The sequence below is a fragment of the Phocoena sinus genome, chromosome 1 (genome assembly GCF_008692025.1).
Source record: "Phocoena sinus isolate mPhoSin1 chromosome 1, mPhoSin1.pri, whole genome shotgun sequence".
Lineage (NCBI taxonomy): Eukaryota > Metazoa > Chordata > Mammalia > Artiodactyla > Phocoenidae > Phocoena > Phocoena sinus.
The window spans coordinates 97,141,735-97,160,646 of NC_045763.1; the positions used below are offsets into that span (position 1 = coordinate 97,141,735).

Below are 18,912 nucleotides of genomic sequence, written 5' to 3' on the forward strand. Positions count from 1 at the left end.
GAAATTGCCCTTTTTTTCTAGTTTTAAATTAACACTAATGGCCTGCTATAATATCTAAAATGTGTAAAACTAAGTATGAAAGTAAACTAAAGGAGACTGTGGCCTGATTTTAGCAGAATTCCCTTCTGCATGCCTGAGAGGTAAGAAAATTGTACTGCTGAATATCCAAAAGCTAATCATATTTTATTTCTAAAGTACTCAATTCAATGTATTTGTAGTAAAGTTATAATTTATATATTTTGCCCAGCTTTTATTAACTTTTACAATATGTTCAGTATATATAGTCCTCTAGATAGTGAATAAAAGAGAAGACACACAAAAGTAAGACAGTTGCGAAGGATTGAAAAGTAAGTTACTATGAGAAATTTAAAAAGAAACTTGTGATTGTGGGGTTCATCCACTGGACCACACTACTGCCAAGTAAACTGGAAAAAACAACACTCTAAACTGAAAACCACAGACACTGAGGAACAGGAATAGTTTAAGGTGTCAAGAGGTCTTTATTGAAATAATAGCACAGTTACACTTCTAATACCCTTTCCACTTGTATACAATAGATTAAAAATGCTTGCTACATACAGTGCACAGACAGTTCAATAATTAGAATCAACTCAACTGCATTTGAAATAAATAAAATAGGCTATTTAATAAGTTAAAGTAAAATTACTGTACAATATGAAAATAAAGATACATAAATGTTAGGATCTACAATACCATAGAAATAAACTCATTATTCTGCATTACACAAAACAGTGCAAGAAAAGAATCCAAATAAGCTTTTGGAGTGCAAAGTTTAAATTTTCCATTTTAAATTATCATGCAGACATAGCATTTCAAGCCATGCTATAGTCTATGGCAAATTTTTTAATTTTGAAAAGGAAAAATGCTAGCCGGTAAATTTACTGTACCATCAAGTGTTGCATCACATAACGCTGCTGCTCTGCCTACAGTACAGTTCAGAAGGGAGGTATCTTGTTGCACCCAAAAAAATTGAAATTAACAAGTTTATAAAGCAAACACATTTACCTTTTAAGCCTGAAACAAAATAATGTGACAAAAGAGTAATTCTATCCCTGGGTTTAAGAAAAAAGAAAAGGCCTATACCACATAATGAACTAAGAAGCAGTTTTCCACCCATTTTTAAACTCCATAGTGATCCTTAGTTAAAACAACAATGTAACTCTGGGGAGACATATAAAATTCTTATCTCTAGCTGACAAGTGATACAATATCATGGGATTGTGAGAAAAGCAAAAGTAATTTCTGAATATCTATGTTTCATCTGTGTAGAACTTGGTTGCATTACATGTAATAATATGCTTATAGTTCAGTTTCAATGTGTATATAAAACTGTCATTTAGGCGAAGACCAAGGAATGCATTTAATACTAAACTGTAAACACATCGGCCACCTTGACTTAGAGTGCACACTGACAACATAAGAGCTCTTCCGCAGACTTTGGCAACAAGACTACATACAGCAGGTCACAGCAGCACGAGCTCACATGGAAGACTGAAAGCACTGCAGAATAACACCACCCAACAGCTCCTATCACAGGGATACGTGGTAATAAGGGGCCTCCTTGTGCTAAGCCACCTTCCAGGTCAGTCCATGTTCTTCAAATTTGTAATGTTCACAACTCAGTAGTCTTAAGTCTGTGCCCTCACTGCATAGACTGACATTGGCTGTACTCTATCCACTGTATGTCCAGAGGGTTACAGTTCTGTCTGCAGAGGACGACAAGAAGGAAAGATCCTGGGTGTGCCACCTGCACTGAATGACTTTGTCCTTGTGTTCCCCCACCACCATGATAGGAAGCTGTTTAGTGAGGTCTCCTAAATTAAAGAAAAGAGATTTGACTTACAGTACAAAATATGTATAGATTTCACAGACTTCCTATTACTTTAAGACATTACAGTATATAAAAGCCTAATGCATTAATATAGTACATTGAAAAGTTTAAACAGTTTAAATTACTGAAGACCTAATTATGTGAGCAGTATTTGGTAACATATACACAGCAACATGACATGGCTGCCACTCTCTCCTTGAAACTCTCTCCCCTTGATATCCCCCTGACTTCAGTGCCACTACACCTCAGCCTCCTTTGATGTTTGTCCTCTTCTTCCTGAGTTAAAGTTTGGTGAATCCCAACAGTCAGCCTTCAAATTTCTTGTTCCCTTTATACCTCATCTCCTATGAAATTTCACCTAGTACCATACTACCGCAGCCATTTATATACTTAAGATTCATGCACATTTCATCTCCAACCCTAACTTCTCACCTGAGCTCGACTAGTAGACAAACAACTATTTGACATTTCACTTGACTGCCTTGACAACTTAAGTATAACTTGTTTAAAACAAACTCTTGATTTTCTTGCCTAAACCTGTTCCTCTCCCTACCTGTCTTCCTCATCTCAATGGTACCATCTGCTTGCTCATGCCAAAAACCTAGGAATCAACACTGATTCCTTTTTTCCCTCACTCCCCAAACTTAATGGAAACAAACTAAAATACATCCATAATTCAGTCACTTCTTACTACCTCCACCTTTACAACCCTAGTCCAAGCCACCATCATCTTCCACCTGAAATGGTCCAATTGCCTCCTCGTAGATATTTATACTTACACACTCTCCCTATAATTCAAAATTATTTTTTAAATTTACAGACCATATCACTCCCTATTTTAAATCTTCCAAAGGATTCCTATTATGCTTTTTCAAATGCCTACAAAACCCTGCCTCTGATTTATTCTCTTGCCTCTCTCTCCCTCGGTTCACTAAGTTCCAGCCATACTGGTTTCTTGCAGTGTCATGAGCAAGCCAAATCCACTCCTGCCTCAGCACCTTGACCGTGCTATGGTCTGTTCCTAGGGTCCTGGCACAGCTTGTTCTTCTCACCAGGTCTCTGTGCAAATGGCACCTCCCTGGTGAGACCCGCTCTAGCCTGTCCAGCACAGTCTTCCCCTAGCCACCCTGTCACTCTCTCCTGCCTTGCTAATCGTTTAACAGCACTTGCCAATACCTAAAATTACACTGTCTACTGGTTTGGTTTTTACTGACCTCTAAAATGTAAGCTCCATCAGGAAGAAAGTTACCTGTCTTATTCATCTCTCTGTCTGTCCCTAGTTGGTACACAGTAAATATTTGCTTAATCTATGTTTAAAAACAAAACTAGATACTGAAGATATAATTATACAGGTTATACACTACGTTTATTTTAAAGTAGCAGCAGGAGTATTGATACATAAATGTATATTTTAACATCTACCATCACTGAACTCAAAATGACTCAGTATAAAAAATGTTGAAAAAAAAATGTTGATTCTTTTAAATATTTTAAAAACTATTTAACAATAAGACTATTCACTCAATTTAATAATTTGTTACAATTCTTCTCAATACATTTACCAAGTAATTTGCTCAGCAGAAGCTATAAAACTAGAAGTTGAAAATGTTGTATAGTCAATCACACTAGATTAACATAAAAGAAAGAATCCAAATAGAATAGGAAAGACTAAAAACAAGGAAAGAGGTCAATTTCCATCACCTTGTAGGTCTGTCACCTTTATTTTCATATCATAGGATCCTGTTAGCAAGTAGTGAGCTCCAGGAGAGAATCGAACAGAGCGAACATCACTGGAATGAGGGTGGTAACTTTGTACCATTCTTCCTCCTCTTATGTCATATAACATGCAGCTGGAATCTTCTTGTCCTGTGGCTAAGAGACGGCCACTGGGATCTACAGCTACAGATGCCACTGCACTGCCTGTATAGCAGGAGGAATGGAAGGTTCAATATGCAAAAATCAGTATAGCTAAACTACAACAGCTACTTATGTTCACTGAACCATACACTAAAGATTTAATGTAGCTTATCAATACTGTTCAGTTATGGAAAAAGCCAAACTGTCAACCAATAAATACTTGCATCCTTTTTTTAGAGGATATATGAAGCAAGATTCTGTGAGAAGTGAGAAAGCTCCTTTTTTTTTTGTCCTTTGGGAGAACCCCCTGGAGCAGCATTACCTATAGTGCAATAGATGAGCCACTTTTCCTAATGCAGTGTTTTCACTACTGGGTAAGTGTCCAGAAATTCTCCCATACCCAGCTCAGAGTCTAGTTGGGGGAACAAAAGATTAAATAACAAAATATGTTTTAGGACACAGTGTGGGAAATATCTCTAAGCAACACATGATTAACCGCCAACAGGAACTGAACAAAAAATAAGCTCTGAGTCTACAGGTTGGACCCTTGACTCTAGGCCACGGAATAATGCCTCCATGGGGGTGCAAACTGGTTCTCAGAGGACAAAAAAATCCTAAATATTAACAACGGTTTGTAACCCTTCAAAGTTCAGCCCTACCAAACCAAAATCTCATTCCTTAGTATTTAATTTCTTTTGTTAGGAAAAAATTTAATTTTGTTTTTCTCCTTAAGGAAAGCAATAATGAAAATAAGGTTGAGAGCACTACTCTAGACCAAAGTGGCCTGCGAAGACTTAACAGAAAAAAGGGACATAAGTTAGATCTTGAAGAATAGTAAACAGTATAAATAAGAGAGAATGTGTTTACATTACACATATATGTAATTAGAAATAATCTTTGCACATATATGTAATTAGAAATAATCTTTGCTTGAATTGTTGATAGAGAAAAGAAGAGGCTATCAGGAGGAATTACATGAGAAAATGTTTAAAGGAAAGGAATAAAAACGTTTAAGGATAGGTAGCTTAGTTTGACTGCAGTTTCTTGCTTTCACAAGTTAACATAAAAGGTAGCTTGTAGCTGAGACGTAAGAGCAGGTTAGGACCAGACCATCAAGCATCTTGAAAGCCAAACTGCAGAGTGTGAGCTTGCTCCTGTACACAGCCCAACATCACTGCAGGTTTCCAAGCAAGAGATTTACATGGTCCAAGGAGTGCTCTGGGAAGATTAATCTATGTGAAAATGTGTATCAAATTAAAATGGACACACTATAGAAGGGAACCACTGGAAGACAAGATAGAATAGTAGAATAATGAGAGAATAAGGGCCTGAATGATGACATGTAGACAGATTTCAGGAAAAAATTGAATAAAGAATCAACAGTCTTGTCAATTAACTGCCTGGATGGGGGCAAAAAAAGAAGTGAAAATGAGCCCCAGATTTCAAATCTATGTGCACAAGGAAATAAGAGAACCATTATCAAACACAGAGAAAATGGGAATAAGAGCAGATTTCCAGGGGAAATATAATGAGTTTAGCTTTACAAGTGCAAAGTTTATGGTGCCAACAGAACTCTAGGTTCATTTATTCAACAAAGTTATTAGATCACTACTCCCTTGGGCCAGGCACTATGGTAGATGTTAAATCTACTCTGAGAAATAAAACAGATATGACTGCTGCCTTTGTGAAACTTAAAATCTACTGAAGGAGACCAGCAATAAACACACAAATATATAACTTTAAATAGTGATGAGAGGTATAAAGGAGATAAACAAGTTCGAAGATAGAAAATACTGGTAAGGTCCCAATTAAGGCAAAGAAGACCTTTCTGGCAATGTGCTAGTAAAGCTAAGACCAAACATGAGAGGACCTGACCATGAGCAGACAAGTGGAAGAACATATCTGGTTTGATTCAAAGTATAGAAGAAGATCCATGAAAGTTGAGAGAATAGATAAAGCATTACAGAGAAAACAAAAAAATTAAGACTATAAGACAGGTCTTTTCACTTGGAATAGTACCACAGAACTGCTATTAAAAACTACAAAGGCAGGGCTTCCCTGGTGGTGCAGTGGTTGAGAGTCCGCCCTGCCGATGCAGGGGACACGGGTTCGTGCCCCGGTCCGGGAAGATCCCACATGCCGTGGAGCAGCTGGGCCCGTGAGCCGTGGCCGCTGACCTGCGCGTCCGGAGCCTGTGCTCCGCCACGGGAGAGGCCACAACAGAGAGGCCCGCATACCTCAAAAAAAAAAAAAAAAACTACAAAGACCGAAAAGGGACTCTAAAATAAAGACAATGGCAGAATACTGTCACTTTTAGATACCAGTATTTTAAAAGGTGATATAACACAAAGAGCAGTAGCCTCAGTTTACACGGAGCAATCCATGTTAAATTAAAAAAGCGAGGCACATGTCATATGCTACCACTTGTGTCTGTGTATATGTGTGTTTAAAGGAGAAGGGAGATTATGATATACAAACTTTTTGCTTATATACTTACAGAATATTCCTAGAAGAATAAATAAGAAACTGGTCCCTTAGGGAAAGACACCAAGAAACAGGAATGGGAAGAAAATGTTTTACACCCTTTTGCTCAATTTTTGTCATGTGTATGCAATTAAAAAATGTTTTTTTAAAAGGTCTGAGTTCTAAAACGACCCTGCTAACAGAATAATTAGGGCATGATACTTAATCTCCTCAGGCCTTGTTTCCTTAGCTGAATATTATTTTTACAAATAAACTAACAGATGAAAGCATTTTGTAAGAATTTAAGGTAATCAATAAAATGCCAAGTAGTTAGTTTCTATTGTTCCTATTTTTTTTTTTCAACACGTTTTGCAGGGGAGAAGAAGTAAGTGCAATCTATAAAGTTTCTTTCTCCTATGAATTTATTTAAATTCCAAAAAACCTACCAGTTCCATGGAATGTTGTGCCAACAACGCGAACACAACTTGGTACACGGAGATCCCAGAACCTAACAGTCTTATCTTGGGAACCAGACGCAATCATCCAGCCGCTCCAAGTGTAAAGCGCTAAAATATGCCCTATTAAAAGATCATATAATCAGTTATTACTGTGGAACAGTATTTTTCTAAAACACATTCAAAGCTAAGTACTCCTTACTGTTGAGCACGTCTGACCTAGTTAATCAAATATTACTGTGTGGCAGGGATTTTCCATATATATCAAATATACTGGCAATTTTCAAAAAATTAAATTCAGTAAAAGGCACATCAAAACCATGCTGTATAAACCTAACCCTTTTTGGTGAGTCAAATATTTCAGGACATAATTAGTACTGAAAAAAATATTATCATTTGAAATTAGGGCAAATTTTCCAAAGAGGAAGCACAGGATTGTGGGATTAGATCACCAGCTTTGGAAGGGACAGACCTGTTCTGCCATGTTTGGCAGTAAGATAATGAGCAAGTCATTTTGCCTTTTCAAGTTTTGCCTTTTCCATGTATAAGATGGAGATAGAACTTCTGGCCTTATAAGGTTGTTGTGAGGATTAAATTAAGGAATTATGTGTATAAGTAAAGGAAAATGTTAGCTATCATTACTGTGTTGTTATCCAAAGTTCACAATTTAGATTTTTGCAATAAAAATTTCCTGTCCTGAAGAAATCCCTTTTGATGCAATATACCCCCATTAATGAAAATGCGTAGGGGGAAAAAGCGTGGGATGAACAAAAAGAAGAGTAGCATCTGAGAATTGATATCACATACCGGTATGCCCACTCAGAGCATGGAGGCCCTGTCCTCTTTGACAATCGGTTGTATAAATGTTACAATCCCCCTGCTCCAGCCACTTATCAAAATAGCTCCACCACTTTCTGGGCCTTCCATAAATGCCAAGTCTCTAATTGTCCCCATCATGCATACTAAATTCCAGATCTGGTCCTGAAACAGCAATAAGAATTTTAAAAAAAGACGCTGCTCAACTTACTGTGATAATTTGAGATTGCTAAAATGCCTCCAAACTGACCAAGAGTAGTAGAACGGTAGAATGGTATGGTTGTATTTTCATTTTTGGAATTGATATAATAATCAATTTCACTTTACTGAGTAAAAAAAGTCAAGAAATCAAAATACCGACTAGGTTATCATCATCACTAAAACAGAGCTATATGCAGAGTTACCTTCTTGGCTTTTATCCCAAAGAAAATAAAGAAAAAACAGATACTGTCTGGAAAATATTCACTAATACAATTCTGGAAGTTATATAAAAGTTATTTTTCTGATGACAATACTTTTCTGAGGATTAGACACCACCTGGCCACCTTGTAAGAACTGATTAAAAAAGAATAACGCCGGGCTTCCCTGGTGGCGCAGTGGTTGAGAGTCCGCCTACCAATGCAGGGGACACGGGTTCATGCCCCGGTGCAGGAGGATCCCACATGCCGCGGAGCGGCTGGGCCTGTGAGCCATGGCCGCTGAGCCAGCGCGTCCGGAGCCTGTGCTCCACAATGGGAGAGGCCACATCGGTGAGAGGCCCGCATACCGCAAAAAAGAAAAGAATAATGCCTCATGAACACAAGCAATTAGAATGTAAAAGAATTCTTAATGGTATATTCTTAGATTTTACTAAAAACAGTACAGAGCTATATCAGAGACACACATGGGGAAACATAAAGAACACACTGGCAAGCTACTGCTTACATACTCGGCCCCTACCTGTTGCATTACAAGTCTCTGCATTGAAGGGCAGCACTTTGACGTATTTGTCATTTGATCCTGTCCGCTAACAACTGTCCACAAGGACTCCAGGCCACACAGTAAATGGATCCTTTGTGATGTTTATTCCTTTTAAAACGCACCACTGGCTGCTTAGGGATGTCATGTGCACTAGAAAGAAAATCGCAAAAAGATATTTCAGTTTCTTGCTTACTAAGGTTAATGAATGTGAAGTGAATGTGAAGTTCTGCATTATGGTTGTTCTTGAGGGAGGGAGCAAAAAAAAGTATCAGACAATATGTTAACAACAATTTTCAAACTCTTAGACGAAATAAATTTAAAGCATATTTAAAATCCAAAAGTAAATTATTAACCATTATTATACTAATCTTAAGTCTTATTTCAGACCACATAGGGAAGAGGATATTTTTTAAGTCTTCATTTCACATATTTTCATATATTTTTAAATTCCCAAAAGAATTTTAAAAAGAGCTGATGATGCTTCTAATTCAAAAGTTCAATAAAACATATAATATGAGCAATTGCCTGGGGCTAGGGAAGGCAATGGATAGAGAAAAGGACAGAGAGAAAATAAAAGCGGCAAGAGCTCTGTCCTGAGTTTAGTATCTGGTAGGGTAGATGTTTCATGACTACCCACATACAGTAAAGCAAGTATAAATATTATAGTCCAATACAAGGTACTAGGCCTTAAAGGACAGGGAGAATTATTACAGAAAAAGATGAAGGCAGGAAAACTGCTTCAGTGAAGATAAAATATAGTGCGGAGACCAGCCCAGTATGCAGCATGGGAAAAAGTCTGGGGGGACTGGCGGGAGAAGCCTGGGGCATTCCAGAGACTGAGTGGGACAGACATGATGGGTGAGGAGCAGCAAGCACAGCTGGGGAAGGTCCTAAATGCCATGCTCCTCGATAGCTTGGCCTTTAATGGGAGTCTAACATTGGTTTAGTGGAGCAATAGCTCTTCATCTGTACTTTAAAACATAGACTCTATTAAGATACTATAGGTATAATGATAACATCAAGTCTATGTAAGAAAATGTACGTGTTTTTGGAGATTCATCCTAAAGGGGTGAAATGACTACCTAGGATTAAAATACCTTAAAATACTTTAGTAAACAAAAAGGATGAAGAAATGTGACATAAATCTTGACAAATGCATTTCAGTGTACTAATCTCCTACTTCTGTGTATGCCTAAAATTTTCATAATTAAGAAATTTTAAAAACAATAATATTGATAAATCTTCAACACTTACAAGGTGCTTAATAGTGATAGAGAAAATAAATCAGATCAGATTCTCTTTTCAGCTGCACATCCAGTTCACTGCCAGGGCCAACCAATTCTTTCTTTAAATGGATTTACCTCCATCCATTTTCCACTGCCATCACACCAGCCATTGACAACAGCCTCCTACCTTTCTCCTAGCATCTAATCTTGCCATCTGACCCAGATTTACATCACAACACTGTTCTGCTGAAAACTTTCAGCAGCTTCCCACTGCACTCATCATAAAATCCAAAATGGATACAAAACCGCATGATTAGTTCACATCTATCTCGGTAGCCTCATCACACTACAGCTCACAATACACCCAGCCGATCTGAACTTGTTTGGTTCCTTAAAAGCCAAGCTCTTTCTCACTTCATGTTCCCTCCAATTACTATCTTCTCCCTTCTCTTCACATGGCTAGGTTCTACTCACCCTCAGATCTCAGCTTTAACACCTCTTCTTCAAAGAGGTCCTACTCTGACTCCCAGTTCCCTCATCTCCCATTTTACTATGTTACAGGCACTTGTACTTTTCTCTTCATAGCACCTCACCACAATGTATAATTACATTTATTAGTGTGCCTATCTCCATAATATCCATCTTGCCACTAAGACAGAAGTTCCATAGGTCAATGAACATGTTTGTTTTACTCACAACTATCCCCAAAGCCTAGCACATAGAAGGAGCTCAAAATATATTTGTTAAATAAATGAATTATTTTCATAAAAATCAGTTTTCTTCAAGGGAGTCTATGAAACATCTGTGCCAGCATGAGAAATACAAAGAGGAAAGTCAATTTAAGATCAGATTAACCTTAAATATACAAAGTCTTTGGCTCTGCCTACATAATTGTTTTTCTTTTCCACATCCTGATCTGGAATTCTGCCTATTCTCTCTCATATAATCCTACTTAACTAACACAATGAGCATCAATAAATTATATTACTATCATCTAACATGATTCTATTCCCCTTCCCAACCTTTAAATGCTACTGCAGTCCAAAGCCTAAATTTCTAGTTTCAGATAAGAGATATACCAAAAATGCAATAAATAAATAATCTCGCCCTCTGTTCTGCAAATAGGGTTATAATAAAAAGCCTAGGGGTTGTAAAAAGTTTCCAAAACATATTATGACATGTACTGTTTTTATTTTAAAATTTTTAAAGATGTGTAGCTTTTTTATTTGAGTGTTTTTGTCTACTGGTATGAAAACTATTCCAGTTGTGGCCATTTCTCTAACCACAAAATCTACCAAATAGTTCTTGATCTTTATAATGCCTATTTATTTTGATAGTAAAAGCCTTGACAAATAAATTGACAAAAAGAGTTCAAATTCGGTTTTCTGTGAGATTATATCTAAGGTATATATGCTTTCTCAGTAACTTTAAAGAATTAGTTGTACACCTAATACATAAGGTCATGTGCCTGGTTTTTTGCGACATATGCCTTTAAAGATATATCTCTTATTTTCAAATCCCATAATCTGTTAAAACAAGAGACTAAAATCAAAATTAGGTTGACCGAATGAAAATTGAATCTTCCTAGGTCAAAATGGTCAAATATCAGCAATTTCATATAGTTCAACCTAATACTTCTTTGAAGTTATTAGTATAAGACATTTTAAATTTTCTCCAAGTCTATAACCAGCAATACTTTGTCTTTATGTAATTAAGCTAGAAGGATCTTGCAGATTTTTAAAAAAATTAGCAAAAACCATGTAACTAAAGAAAACTAGACTATTGAGTGAACAATGGCCTAATCAAAAACATTTTATGAAAAACAACTTATAAAGTTAATCGATGATTCTTATGTATATTTCCTAAGTATTGAAAACAAAAATGTAAAAGCTTAATAAAAGGAAAAGAAATAAAAATTAAACATTACTGAATGGCAATTCTTAAAAAAGGGACCATATAGCTAAATTAAAAACTAAAGTAAGAATGGCACAATAAATCATCTATCCTTACCTTGGATCAATTACTTCTGGATAGGCACATACTCTCAGAGTTTTTGAATTTGAACCAACAGCATATAGACCACCACCTGGATGAAAAGCCACTGCTCTAACAGCTTGTGTGTCTTCTAGGGTATTAATACAAACAAACTGCTTTTTTGTTTTGTCATCCTATGGAAAGAATGAATATGAAAGTCATTCTATAAAAAAACAAATGTGAAAGAATTTGTCTTTATCTCATTTTAAATTAATGTGAACTGTATTATTCACTTCATCACTTTAATGTTCATAATCTACAATCATACATTCTTTTGAATGGCAAATCCAAATTAAGCCCAATTTTTCTATTTTTGCTACTCATTGCTAAACTAAGCTCACATAGATCACAGACATTCAAGTTTTTCTTCGTTTACTATGACAAAATATAAGAATATGCATTCCCATATTAAGTTCTCTTTAACTGTCAAGGAAAAAAATAGCCCATATGTATAGTTCTTACAAAAACAGAAAACTGTTCATGTTTCTAAAAGTAGGAAATATAAAACACTATTATTTAATCATTTTAGGGTTAAAAAAAAGTTTGCCATTATCTCCAGCAATGAATACTTTAATATTTCAAACTCAAATTGTAAAATACCCTTTTAAAACTGTAAAAATGATTTTAATCAGAAAATTTAATTTCAGCCTCATTTCTATTTTAAACTGTCAACCTGTCTGTCCACAGCCCTCTTCTGAGGAAGGCAAGTTGAAACAGCTCTGTATAAAAGCTTTGGTGACTGCTATTATTGGTATCATTTGAAACCACCCTGCTACCCTGACCAGGACTGGACCCTGGACCTGGAACAGAGCCCTCCAGGCTGGGTGTGGTGCACAGACCCAACCAAATTCTCTTTGCGTAGATACTTGACATTCATACGTTCCAAAGGCAAATCACTTCAGCTCTGGTTGTATGCTGAGAGCTCTAGAATCCATAGTGATTATTATATCAATGAAGAGACTATACATCTCCCTACCCAAACTTTTATGTATTCAGCAATACATCCTCATGGGGGAGTAGGAGTTAAACCTAATATGTTACAATCTGTCTTACGTAACTGAATTGAATTCTTGTATTATTCATATCAATTTATTTGACTAGAAATACTACATTTTCCATTAATCCATATACAAGAAAGGTGACTATTTACCAAATGAATAGCATGGGTAGATAAGAGAAGAATGGAGGGGAATGACTAATTGATTAAATGGCCAATAGCACATTAATAATAATTATTAAGGGTTGCTTTACAGCAGAAGTGGCAGAGCCAAAATTAACTTTACCTGCTCTTCTCCAGTGTATTTAAATTTTTTTTAATTTGTTGCCATTGAAAAAATAGATTTCACATAAAAATCTAACTTTCTAGCTTTTCTTGAAAATCAAAAGAACTAGAAACACTAGGCCAGCATATTTCTTTGTGCAAGGGACAAATATTCCTATGTACTTATCACAAAAATAGTCAACTTTATTCACTTATGTTACCTGTTTGGCCCCATAAGCATCTGAAATAATTATTGTTTATGGGGTTAAAATTTGAACTAGAGAAAATAAGATAGAGTGAAGGTGTATACTGGTTAGGGAAGGATATCGGGTTCCAAAGCAAAAAACAAATGCATTGATGAGAAGCCCAAAGGAGTAAAGATATAATAATACCTTAACTAATTAACCACAGGATTCAGAGAGTAGTGACACAGCCCTAACTCATGCGCCAAGATCACCACTGGACAATTAATATGAATACTCTCAAAACGTGATTTCTCAGGCAACCCCTTCACTTCACTCAGTGAAAGCTCAACCACCCTGAGGTAACTACCAGCATTAACAATAATGACTATTTCTAAAGGTTGTTCTTTCTTTAAATTGAGAATTCCTTGACAAAATTTGCAAGTAAATATAAAAATAATGAACCTTCCTTCCCCTAAGTATTACCTCTTCCCCTCTTGATCTTGACAGATTCCCTGAAGAATCTCCAAGAGGTGGCTTAATGACCGACTGTTCTGATGAGCTGTGTGAATAGAAATTCAAGTACAGTTTACTCTGAATATCAAAACAGAAACTAACTTGTCCTTTCAATCTCTAATATTTATTTTTTTGGCAAATGACACCCACTGACTCCAGTCATAGTTACTCTCTGGAGCCATTTATTAAGAGGCTCTGGACTCCATAACACAAAGCATAGTTAGTTGTAAGGAAGGAATGAGAAGTCATTCTAGAAAAGAGATTAAGTCAAAGTCCACAAATTTTATAGTCAGATGTCAACTACCTTTTCCCTGCTTAGTTCCAGAATCCTGGTTGCTATGCTTAAATCCTAACCCAGGCAGGAACCTGGATTGCTCTTTAGAAAAATTATCTGGACCATGAGAAAAGACTAACAGAAACTTGACAGTTCAGAGTCCCACAATAAAACAATGTTTCCATTTAATCACTTTTTGGTGAGGCCAACAGTAAACACATGCATCCATACATGTGGCCCTTCCTTCCAATCAGCTTTTTAAAAAAATGCCTCACTGCCAATAGTCAAATGCTTGAAGAAAGCCTCCTAAATAAAAACCAGAGACTAGGGTCTTCCCTGGTGGTGCAGTGGTTAGGACTCCATGCTTCCACCGTGAGGGCACAGGTTCCACCCCTGGTCAGGGAACTACGATCCTGCAAACCCTGAAATGCAGCCAACAAAACAAAACAAAACCAAAAAAAACGAAGAGTAAAATAAACAAGAAAGGAATTTGGAAGAAGGAAGACAATTAAGGAAACAAAAACTACAAAAATATAATTAAAATCCTAAGAAATATAAGGGGAAATAATGAATCCAGGAAACAAGAAAAATATCTATTAAAAAATATAAGGAAAATTAGAGAATAAGAAAGAGTTTAGAAAATAAAAATGATACCAGAAAAAATTAATCAATAGAAAATGGAGGTAAGAAAATTGCTACATAAATGTTTTCGATATTCTAGCACTTAAGTTTCCAGCTTAAAAGAGCCCACGAAGTATCCAGCAAAATGAAGTAAAATAGACCTACTCTGATGTGTATCATCATGAAGTTTTAGAACATCAGGGAAGACAAAGTCCTAAAAAATCCCAGAGTGGAAAAAGCAGTAGTCCTCATACAAAGGATCATATCACAATGGCATCAGATTTTTCAGTATGTATGTGAGCATGTAGCAATGACTCTGAAACTCTGAGAAATGATTTCCATTCTAGAATTCTATACTCAGCTATACTAACAAGTCAAATGTGAAATACTTAGACATGCAAGATCTCAGAAACTTCTACTCTGATGTACCCCTTTTCAGAAAACTACATGAGATCCTAAAACAGGGGATCCAATACAGGGAACAGGCAAAGGAAACTCCCAGGAGAATGGTGAAGGAAAGTCCCAGGACTCTCTAGGCCTGAATAAAATGACTTAGAAGCAATGAATATAAAGTGAACCAGGAGTGATCTTGGAGGGGTATCGCCCAGGGGGGAAAAAAAATGGAAAGAGAAAGTACCTAATATTTTTTACTGTAATGAGGAGTTTTATGATTTTACAGTTCTGTCACAGCATCTGCAGATAGTTTAGTACCAAGAAGACTAAGCATGTATACACATACACATGTACACCAAAAATAGGCTCCCCCCATGAAAAACAAAAAAGTTTCGTGAAAGGAAATATATTCATATTATATGACTCAGTTGTAAATAACATTTACATGGCCATAGTAATGTTAACACTGAATACTGATTTAAACAAAAATTGATGCATATTAGAAGAAGGTGTAGACAAAATTAATGTGTTGTGGGTAAGGTACAGTAGCTAAATCTAATTGGCAGGGAATCAAGGGATAATAAAAACAGCAATAGAAGCAGATTATTCAGAAATGTGGAGATACATAGCAAAAGAAACAGCTAACTAGGTTGAAAATGGCAGCCTACTGGAAACAGAAGTCATGGACAAAGAGGGTAAGAGAGGGGATTCTGTTTTGTTTTAAGCCTTGAAGTGCTATTTGTCCTTTTAAACCATGCATGTATATTACTTTGATAAAAATAAAAACCAATTTTAAAATTTGAGTTCTAGTTTGGGGGGTACACAAAACAAGTGTTATAGGAACTGTAATAAAGAAGCAAATATTAGATAAACTTATATTCTTAAGTATAAAACTAGAGTTTTTGATACTAAAAGTATAAAGCTAATTCCTGTAAACATCCAAATGCCAAAAGCAAGTTATGCATTTTAAAACGAACTACGCCCAAAGGTGTTCAATGTTATAATAGAGGAAGAAAATGCTCAACTATTCCCATTGCATAAACTGACACTTGTCTACGGATAACAAGATGAAAATTTTTCTCTGACTACTGAAAACATAAATATGCAAGAAGTCTCAATTGCTGTAACTACCAGAGCTGCCAAGACTGTCTTGCTGCAATCATTCCACCATGTCAGAAAACATCTTCTTGTGCCCTGGATGTCTGTGAATTAAAAGATTATTTGTTGAAAGGTACCAATGGCAAGGGAAAAAACCGGGGAGAAGATAAAGCCTAAAACTGTATGATCTCTGAGTAAGATGGCTTATAAAAAAATAGAATTGCCTTGGTGGTGGTAAGAAAGTAAATAGAAAAATAGGAGAATAAAGACTATTAAGAGACTCAGAAGAAGTAGAAGAGAATATAGATAAATGAAGGCAGATCAGAAAAAAAATTTGGTAGGTAATGAACTGTAAAAACTTTCATTTGTAAGGCTCCGAAGAGAAGTTCAACTTTCCAAGTCTATTTATTAGTATGAAGTTAACATTTCCAGGTCTAACAAAGTAAAGCACTTACATTTGGTTTCCACAAGAAGGCGATTCCTCAAGAAAAGGTGTGTGATTTATTGATCCAGGATTACTAGGAGTGCTTGTGTGAATATCTGAAGCATCATGTGGTAATCTCTGACTAGAGTCTTGGGATGGTGTAGAAAAACTAGTGATGGAAGAATTATTAGATCCATTGCCTTTGTTCCCATTACATTGCTGGTTGAGCGCTGGTACCTCATTACCAAGGCTATCCATTCCAATATTTAATTCACCTAGCTTTTGAATGGACCTATAAAATAAAACGACATAATCATATTAAAATAAAAACTTGGTCGTATTCCTAACATATAGAAGACTGAAAATTTGAGAGGGTAAATACATGTACATATAACATATAATATATGACAAGTTTAGTACTAAAAATTACCATCATCAGTTTAAGACATAACCAAGAAACTGAAAGAAGATCCAAATTTTCCTACAGTATACCACTGTAAAGGAGACAGGCATAATGGGTATCACTGATTTTTTTTAAAGCACCTTTTACCATAAAAAAAAAACAGAAAAAAAAATCTGTTTCTTCTCCAGTATAACTTTGGTTCAATTTTCAACATGAAAATTAATTTCCCAAAATAATAAAAATATCACCATCAAATTTCTCACCAACAAAACAAAACAAGCCATTTTCATTTCATCTGTCTAGTAATGTCATATCAACTAAGAAATGGATGACTAGAGCAGGCCATGATGGGACAAAGTCAAGTGGCATCCCTATTATCCACACATTCACTCATTCATTCATTTATTCATTCTACAAAAACTATTTGCCATGCTCTGATCTAGGCACTAGTGAGATAAAACAGGGAGCAAAACAAGGTGGCCTTGGGGTCTTTCCCTCACCGCAAGTCTCCCTACGTCAGGGTAGCCTGACTCCTTATGCTGGACTCAGGGCTCCAAAGGGCACAGAGGAAGCTGCCAGGCTCTCTTAAGACTTGGACCAGAACTGGAGAATCACTTTCTCCCGCCTAGATTTAGTATGAGAGAGGACTACATAAGGGATGTAACTACCAAGGGGTATTGTGGCTCACTGTATTTTCTAATTTACCTACATTAAACATTAGTGTTCATGTGTGTGCTTGTGCATGCGTGCATGTGTATGTTTAGGGCTTTAAAAAGACTTTAAAAGAGCAGTTTAATATTATTAAAGGAATTGGCAGCCATTACTAAATATTTATCAGTTAAAATGTTTAACTAGACAGTACTTCTAATCGTCTATGAAACACTAATCCTGTGAAATCCTCCCCATAAAAAAAGATCCTGAGTCAAATAAATGTGGGAAATGCTAAGTATAAAGAATCTAAAATGCAAATATCATATTGATTCTCTCAAAGTGGGGAGGATGGGGAAGGTGCAGAATATGCCTATAATAAGTGCCAATTATTAGTAACAGAAACAAAATATCAAGAGGTATAAAGTAGTGATACAGTACTGTTAATAATAATCCTATCACGCTTTAGTTGATTTTTTTCAGTAAGTTCTATTACAGAACATGACTCTTATTTCTCTGCCTCTTTCTATGCCTCTGGGAAGGAAGAAACAAAAGTTAATTCTGGAAACTGCTCTGCTGCTAGAATGATTTGGAAGACTAAAACATTAAAGGGAAAAGAGTATATTTTAATTTCTATTCAATTTGTCCTTGGTATTAGTCAGGTACTTTAATGTCCTGGTACAGGCTCAGATATATAAGGTCCAGAAAAAAAGGATTGAACTATTTTTTTTTTGTTTTTTGTGGTACACGGGCCTCTCACTGTTGCGGCCTCTCCCGTTGCGGACCACAGGCTCTGGACGCGCAGGCTCAGCAGCCATGGCTCACGGGCCTAGCCGCTCCGCAGCATGTGGGATCTTCCTGGACCGGGGCACGAACCTGTGTCCCCTGCATCAGCAGGCGGACTCTCAACCACTGCGCCACCAGGGAAACCCTGAACTATTATTTTAAAGAGTTAGAAAACAGAATAGATAAGAAATGGTTAAGACAACAACAGAGGGCTTCCCTGGTGGCACAATGGTTAAGAATCTGCCTGCCAATGCAGGGGACACAGGTTCAAGCCCCAGTCCAGGAAGATCCCACATGCCACGGAGCAACTAAGCCCGTGTACCACAACTACTGAACTTGCGCTCTAGAGCCCGCAAGCCACAACTACTGAGTCCTCATGCCACAACTACTGAAGCTCACGTGCCTAGAGTCCATGCTCCACAACAAGAGAAGCCACCGCAACGAGAAGCCCGTGCACCGTAACGAAGAGTAGCCCCTGCTTGCCGCAACTAGAGAAAGCCCCCCCCCAAAAAAAAAGCAACAGAGAATTTATATGAAACTAATTTACGAAAACTTAGGATAAACACCCATTCATATTTATTTATAATAGACCTGGTTATCCTATGGATTTTTATAACATACTTACCTTTAGTACAATTTAAAA

The 18,912-nt window shown here is 36.5% G+C and overlaps 1 protein-coding gene across 1 annotated transcript in view; it reads right to left on the reverse strand.

Annotated features, from left to right (window-relative positions):
* Positions 1-486: 486 nt before the first annotated feature.
* The window catches only part of WDR47 (WD repeat domain 47), a 56,650-nt gene continuing 38,224 nt past the window's right edge, over positions 487-18,912 (reverse strand). The window contains 11 exon segments of the mRNA XM_032606385.1: positions 487-1,835; positions 3,554-3,772; positions 6,619-6,750; positions 7,435-7,504; positions 7,507-7,578; positions 7,580-7,608; positions 8,383-8,446; positions 8,448-8,553; positions 11,640-11,797; positions 13,593-13,668; positions 16,464-16,724. Of these exon segments, the coding sequence (XP_032462276.1) occupies positions 1,693-1,835; positions 3,554-3,772; positions 6,619-6,750; positions 7,435-7,504; positions 7,507-7,578; positions 7,580-7,608; positions 8,383-8,446; positions 8,448-8,553; positions 11,640-11,797; positions 13,593-13,668; positions 16,464-16,724 (1,330 nt within the window). The 3' untranslated portion in view covers positions 487-1,692.